This window comes from Elaeis guineensis, chromosome 10, assembly GCF_000442705.2.
Source record: "Elaeis guineensis isolate ETL-2024a chromosome 10, EG11, whole genome shotgun sequence".
Taxonomy (NCBI): Eukaryota; Viridiplantae; Streptophyta; class Magnoliopsida; order Arecales; family Arecaceae; genus Elaeis; species Elaeis guineensis.
The window spans coordinates 18,025,090-18,032,804 of record NC_026002.2 but is presented as its reverse complement, the minus strand read 5'-3'; the positions used below and the strand labels follow the sequence as shown (position 1 = coordinate 18,032,804).

Genomic DNA, 7,715 nt, shown 5'->3' with positions numbered 1-7,715 from the left:
GCTCTAGTTTGTACAATAGATTTAGGCAGCATTTTGTGATCATAAAAGTTCTTGAATGTTCAAAGCAACTAAATCCAAACTTATCCCGATAGCATGCCGTGCAAATCTCTTCACACTGCTACCTGCTTGGTATCTCAGTTTCCGTTTGAAACCAAGGGAAATAGAATATATTGAAAAAACACAATTTGCCTATGTACAAGCAGGGGTTTTCTGACCTTTGACAGGATTGGAATGATCAGAAGAAAATAGGAAAAAAAGCCAGTTAACATGACGTAACCAAACAAATGTTCTCATAAAACGGAGCGACACCGGCGTTTACTTAGCCAATTTGTGTGATCTGTCAATTAAGAACAGCAAGCTCCCAGTAAAGCATTGCACCTTTCACTCATTGTTCACCGGCAACCAGTGGCAGGTCTATATCTCCGTGCAAAGTTTAAAAAAATAAACAAATAAATAACGAACGCAAGAAAGCATATCAGCCTGCATCTTAATTTCTGAACGAGAACTCTTGCACTTGCACGATAACATCATTACTTACAAACTATTCGGAGGCCCGTGCAATTATCCTATTTTTCAAATATTACTGTATTTTCATTATTATTCAAATTATTATTAATATTTTAAAATAATATTTTTATTATCATTTTAAAAATAATATTTTTTAAAATAATATTTTATTATTAATTTTTTGAAATTAATTTTTTAAAAATAATATGTTATTATACAAATAATATTTTTAAATTAATAATAAAAATATTATTTTTTTTAAATAATATTTTGAAAAAATATATTTTTATTATTTATTTTAAAATTAATTTTTTTAAAAATTTATTATTAATAATAAAATAATAATATTTGTTTTTTTTTCTTTTTTTTCTCTCTCTTTCCAAATATTTTCTTTTTTTCTTTTTCGTTCCTTTCGCCGCCCGCTGCCCCCATGGCATGAAACCCTGGTCACGACTATCCGCGCCGCCCCAGTCGCGGCTCTGCTCTATCGCTGTCCATGTTAGATGCACAAAAATAATTTTTCTGATGTTGCTGTGTTATTTATTATTATTCAAATTATTATTAATAATAAATTAGTATTATAAAAAATATATTTATTATTATTTAAAAAATAATATTTTATTATTAATTTTTAAAAATATTTTTTAAAAATAATATGTTATTATTATTAATAGTATTTTTTAAATACTATTTTAAAAAAAATAATATTTTTATTATTATTTTAAAATTAATATTTTTCTTCTGCTTCAAATTATTATTAATAATAAAATAATAATTTTTTTTATTTTTTTTCTCCTCTCCAAATATTTTCTTTTTAAAATTAATATCATAGAAAAATAATATTTTAAATTATTATTAATAATAAAATAATAATATTTTCCTTTTTTCTCTCCCTCCCTAAATATTTTCTTCTTTCTTTTCTTTTTTTTCCCTTCCCTTCTCTTCCTCCCGCCATCTCCCTCCCCCGATTCTCTGCCCTCGCCCCCGCTGCATCCCCCAGCTCTGGTGCCACCAAACCCCCTCCCCTCCTCTCTACAGTGATGGGACATTTACTCCCTCTGCCCCGAAGAATCCAAGCCCCCTGCGGTTCTGTGCGAACATCAGTGATCGCCCCTCTCCTCCCCTAGCTCTGGCGCCACCAACTTGATCCTGCCCCATCGTTGTTCGCACTACTCCGGCTCCACGCGACCATCAAATCCTCTCCAATCCTCTTCCCCAGCTCCAACGCAACCAATCCCCCTCCCCTCCTCTCTGCGGCCCCGCCCCATCGCCATGCCCTCCTGTTCTCTCTCCCAGTCCCGACGAATCCGAGTCCCCATAGCTCCGCACGAGCATTAACGACTGTCCCTCTCCTCTTCTGGCTTCGGCACCACCAACCCTCCTCCCCTCTCCCGGTTTTAACATCGCCAATCCCCTTCACCTCCTCTCCCCGATCCCAATCGTCGGTAGGATCGTCGGCTTGGAAAAGCCGAATAGAGAAGCTTGAATGGTGGCTGGAGTTTGCCGGTGCTCGTGTGGATCCACCGGGATTTGGATCGTGATATTTTATAAGATATTTTTTTAAATCGATGAAAATTTTTAATATTTTTCTGTTCAAGTGACATAATCAAATTTATTTGAAAAGTTAAATCGGTAACACTTCAATACCCCCTCCACAGAATATTGTTATACACGCACGCGATGGGATAGTTCAATCCAGCAACCAGCTCAAGCAGTTATTCTTAACTATAGCCTTCCTCTCAAATCAAGACACAGTACAGCGACCAGCGGACCATCATGAACATAACATACAAGATTCCTCTCCACTTCAGTCGCAAGATTAGTTTTTCATTGCTTTTCCAAATCAACGCAAACAAATTGTTAACAACTGTTTAGGAAACAAAGTATCCTGCAGATTAGATCAGTACACACATGTTGTCAGTTAGGCCAATGAGTTGTGCCAGGCCATAATATCATTTGCTTCTCAAACTTCTTGATCTTCTCTACAACCAATCTCTGCATCCGAACATGATTAGCCTGACTGAACTCTTCCGCCGATGTGGACGTCTGAGGCCTCTAGAGACCCTCCTCACCCTTTACAGAATGGTTCCCATCATCCAGAAGAGAAGCATCTTTCGATTGACAGTTTGACTCAGGAACTCCCGGTGATGCATGAAGATATATAACGGCTTGATAAAATTTAACTTTGTTCCTCTAACATGTGTTATAAGCAACAATTTATTTATTTTTTTTAATTATACAAACGGATGACCACACCACTTTAATATGAGTACAGCCACAAGCAACATTTCTTCACAAGTACTCTGAAGATTCTGATAAACTCGTAAAATTTTAATCTGAAGATTCTGATAAAATTACATATCTAGCGGAGTTATGAAGCCACATCCAGCATACCTACATGGCTTGTGTTCAATCATGATTGGAAGCACATAACAGTTTGTCTGTTGGAGTCCCCGCGGCCAGAGCAGAGATATGGTTGGTTGCGAGAAAAACTTCGCCAGCGGAGAGGCTGAGAGGAGAGGTGGACCTGAATCCTGCTCCCAAGTTGACCTGGTCGTCATCCTCTATATAGCATAAGGGTAGTTCCGTCGAGGAGTACGAGCCATCAGTCCGTTATCAAACATCGTAGAGACCGCGTTTCTGGGATTCAAACTCACCCATCCCCGCTCTCTCTCCCCCTTCTCCCGTTCCCGACTTCCCTCCCGGGACCGGAAAGGCACCGAGAGGGACCACCATTGTATAGCCGATCCCTCTAAGGCAATTCCAATTCAAACCCCAAGAAAACAGAAAAAAAATTAGAGAAAACTAGGCCATGATTCGCCGCAAAATGGAGTTACTCCTCCCGGCCGTCTTGCTCATCGCCTTGGCCTCGTCGGCCAGCGGAGACTCCTCGGTGCAGTTCACGCCGGCCGATAACATCCTCATCGACTGCGGCGCCACCTCCCAGGTCACCATGCCCGACGGCCGCACCTTCAAGTCCGACTCCCAGGCCAATTCACACCTCTCGGCCAAGGACGAGATCCGGGTGTCGGTCGCCAACGCCACCACCGACGTCCCCTCGCCACTCTACCTCTCCGCCCGGGTCTTCCGCCAGGAAGCCACCTACAGCTTCCGTCTCAACCGCCCTGGCTGGCATTGGATCCGCCTCCATTTCTACCCCATTAACAACCCCGACTTCGACCTCACCAAGGCCTCCTTCGGCGTCCAGACCGATGAAAATGTCCTCCTCCACAGCTTCTACGTCGACAACCCGAATCAGTGGGTCCTCAAGGAGTTCCTCATCAATGCCACCAAGGATGATCAGCTCAAGCTAAAATTCCAGCCGCTCACCGACAAGGTCGCCTTCATCAACGCCATCGAAGTCGTCTCCGCTCCCGACATCCTCATCTCCGACACCGGCTCCACGCTCGTCCCTGTCGGCGAGACTGACGGCCTCTCGACCAATGCCTACGAGACTGTCCACCGCCTCAACGTCGGCGGACCTGAGCTCACCTCCGCCAATGACACCCTCGGCCGCCGGTGGGAGCCGGACTCCGGGTACCTGCAGTCGAATGCCACCGCCGCCAGTGTATCGGTGTCCCCTAGCATCGTCAAGTTCCCTGATGGAACTTCGCCGTTGATCGCCCCCAGCTTGGTCTACGCCACCGCCGCCAAGATGGCGGATGCGAAAACCGGGAGGCAGAACTTCAACGTCTCATGGCGTCTCAACGTCGACCCGGATTTTAGCCACCTCGTGCGGCTTCACTTCTGCGACATCGTGAGCAAAACGCTCAACGATCTCTACTTCAACGTGTACATCAATGGGAAGATGGCCATTTCTGGGCTCGACCTGTCTACCCTCACCGGTGACCTTGCTGCGGCATACTATAAAGATTTCGTCATCAATTCCGGCGCCGACCAGGTCAACTTGCAAATTGGTCCGTTCAATCAGGACACCGGCAGTATTGATGCATTGCTGAACGGCGTGGAGGTTTTGAAGATGAACAATTCGGTGGGGAGCTTGGATGGCGTGTTCGGAGTAGACGGCAAGAAGGCCGACGATAACACAAGCCGCAAGGCGGTCGCCGCCGTTGGATTTGCCATGATGTTCGGTGCCTTTGCAGGGCTCGGCGCCATGGTGGTCAAGTGGTACAAGAGGCCGCAGGACTGGGAGAGGAGGAACAGCTTCTCTTCATGGCTCCTCCCTATCCACACAAGCCATTCAAGCTTCATGACTAGCAAGGGATCCGGCTTCGGCTCCCACAAGAGCGGCTTCACCTTCTCCTCCACCATGGGTCTCGGCCGGTACATGTCCTTAGCCGAGCTGCAGGCGGCAACAAAGAACTTCGACCCGAACACCATCATCGGCGTCGGCGGCTTTGGGAATGTCTACCTTGGCGACCTTGACGACGGGACGAAGGTGGCCGTCAAGCGAGCGAACGCAGAATCCGAGCAGGGGATCACCGAATTCCAGACGGAGATCCAAATTCTGTCGAAGCTCCGCCACCGCCACCTGGTGTCGCTGATCGGATACTGCGACGAGAACAATGAAATGATCCTGGTGTACGAGTACATGAAGCATGGGCCTTTCAGGGATCACATTTACGGGAAGGACCTGCCACATCTGTCATGGAAGCAGCGGCTCGAGATTTGCATTGGGGCGGCGCGGGGGTTGCACTACCTCCACACCGGCACGGCGCAGGGCATCATCCACCGCGACGTCAAGACCACCAACATTCTCCTCGACGAGAACTTCATCGCCAAGGTCTCCGATTTCGGGCTCTCCAAGGATGCGCCGGGGATGAACCAGACGCATGTCAGCACGGCGGTGAAGGGCAGCTTCGGCTACCTCGACCCCGAGTACTTCCGGTGCCAGCAACTCACGGAGAAGTCCGATGTGTACTCCTTCGGTGTCGTGCTGCTCGAGGCTCTCTGCGCACGGCCGGCCATCAACCCGGCACTCCCCAGGGAGCAGGTGAACCTCGCCGAGTGGGCGATGCAGTGGAAGAGGAAGGGACTGATCGAGAAGATCATCGACCCCAACCTCGCGGGCACCATCAACAAGGACTCGCTCAACAAGTTCGTCGAGGCCGCCGAGAAATGCTTGGCCGAGCACGGTGTTGACCGGCCGTCCATGGGCGATGTGCTGTGGAACCTCGAGTACGCACTCCAGCTACAGGATGCGAACCCGCCGACGCCGCCTGCTCCTAAGAAAGGCGACGGCAGTGTGTCCGCCAGATCTTCCTCTTCTTCTTCTTCATCGGAGGGCGACTCCCCTCAGGCGCTGGCCGAGGAGGCGGCCGAGGTCCATGCCATCAGCCATGATGCAGTGGAGAATTCGAGCACAGCCGTGACGAATGAGTTGTTCGCTCAGCTTGCAGCGATGAAAGGGAGGTGATGGAGCCCGGTAGCATGAATAACTAACAGTATCTTCGTTAACCACAAGTGATAATGTGAGGGGCTGTGGGGGTTGTGACTGGATAGGGGGTTCAATTCTCTCTTGTGATTGCCTAGCTCTCCTCATGTACAAATGGGAGTTGTGTGGTATTATGAAAGGTCGTTTGGTTCGGTTCGGTTCTGTTGGTGTTCTGATATTTAATATAATACAAAATTTATTATATGTGAGAGCTAGGGAGAGTCTGTTGAGATTGAGAACAGTTTTAAGGTACATAAGCAAACAGGGGGAAAGGCCATTTTTTGGGTGACCAATTTACCTGGTGAAAAATAAAGGAGAGAGTCATTTTTCATAAAACACGCCCGTGTTCTGTTCTATGTGAACTCTGAAAGTGCTTGCGCTTTAGCTAACATCAAGAAAAACATCTTGGAGCTTAACAGAAGAAGTGACCTATGTCTAGCTTCTCAGGTGGAAGTGTCACGTCTCGAACCCAACATCCGGATCGGATACGTGATGGCCGCACACTCCTTAGAGCAAGCCCTAAAGAATATGCAAGGCCAATTTAAATCGTTACAACCTTAACATCCATAATAATTAATTTCAATAATAATTCGTAAAATCTTGCATAATTACAATTTAAATTTCTTCAATTTTTTGATCAGATACTATGACACTCTATTTATCCTTCTGCTCATCCGTAAATCCAGATCATAGCCAATCATAAGCATCCTGTAACTCTGAGAAGAAAAAGAAAGATGAAGGGGTGTGAGCTTTACAGCCCATTAAGAATTCCCATATCACACTGATATAGTAATATAATCTGAAAATAAGAATAAGCAATAAAATATAAAATCTCATGTTCAATGTTCAGAATAATGCAAACATTCATAAATTTTCTGTCTTGTTAAAATAGATGGATCATCGTATATTAACAGGTGAAACACTTTTGTTCAACAATTGTTTCATGTCTTATCTTTCATTTCTCCTTTCATAATCACATGATTTTTAACAGTTTCCTTCTGGCTCTGGACTATCCAAGTCTATACCTCAGTCATCATCCGGATCGAATCCACTTAAAAAGTCTTTCAAGACTGTCCCAGGATGAGCTCCTGGCCGGCTGTCCCACGTATCAAAGCCCGTGAGAGGCTGTCCCAGGCATAAGCTCCTGGCGGGCTGTCCCAGGCATGAGCTCCTGGCCGGCTGATCCACCTGTAAGCCAATGGGGGCTGTCCCAGGCATAAGCTCCTGGCGGGCTGTCCCAGGCATAAGCTCATGACCGGCTGTTCCACATGACAAGGCTAGTACATACCATATATCTCTTTCTTTTCATTTAATCATTATGTGTTGATTTCATCAATCAATTTTGTCTTGCATTATGATCAATTCAGATATGTCATATCCATATAATCATGCCATCAATCTCTGATACATATATATTGACATAACATACTCATGCTCAAAATCAAATAACAGAATCTCAGGTATAATAAATTCATCGATCTCAAATCCGACGATGCAAAAACCAACGATGCAAGACCAACGGTAAAATAGCATATATATAATAGTGATCATGTACAGGGATTCTTACCTTTACCGGTGACTGATCCAAGCACAGAAATCAATGTTCTTCTTTGATTTATGAATTTCACAAACAAGATGCTCCACTCGACATCTTATGCAAACAATCATATCTCTTCATGATCCTGATCAAATATAAAAATTACATATATAGAGAAAATTATTCGATAATCAATCCTAATAAAATAAATCTAGGACCTCTCTTAGGATTAATCAAAATTAGGATTTATCTATGTATCAGGATCTTCTACTAATC

General features: G+C 45.0%; 1 protein-coding gene across 1 annotated transcript; it reads left to right on the top strand.

Moving 5' to 3' along the window:
- Positions 1 to 3,154: 3,154 nt before the first annotated feature.
- On the top strand, positions 3,155 to 6,111 carry LOC105052897 (probable receptor-like protein kinase At4g39110). The gene has a single exon (XM_010933877.3). The coding sequence runs from the start codon at positions 3,320 to 3,322 to the stop codon at positions 5,882 to 5,884; it is 2,565 nt and encodes an 854-aa protein (XP_010932179.1). The 5' UTR covers positions 3,155 to 3,319; the 3' UTR covers positions 5,885 to 6,111.
- Positions 6,112 to 7,715: the final 1,604 nt, after the last annotated feature.

Excerpts from the sequence above, each read along its gene's own strand:
- LOC105052897 (XM_010933877.3), top strand. The coding sequence starts at position 3,320 with ATGATTCGCCGCAAAATGGAGTTACTCCTCCCGGCCGTCTTGCTCATC.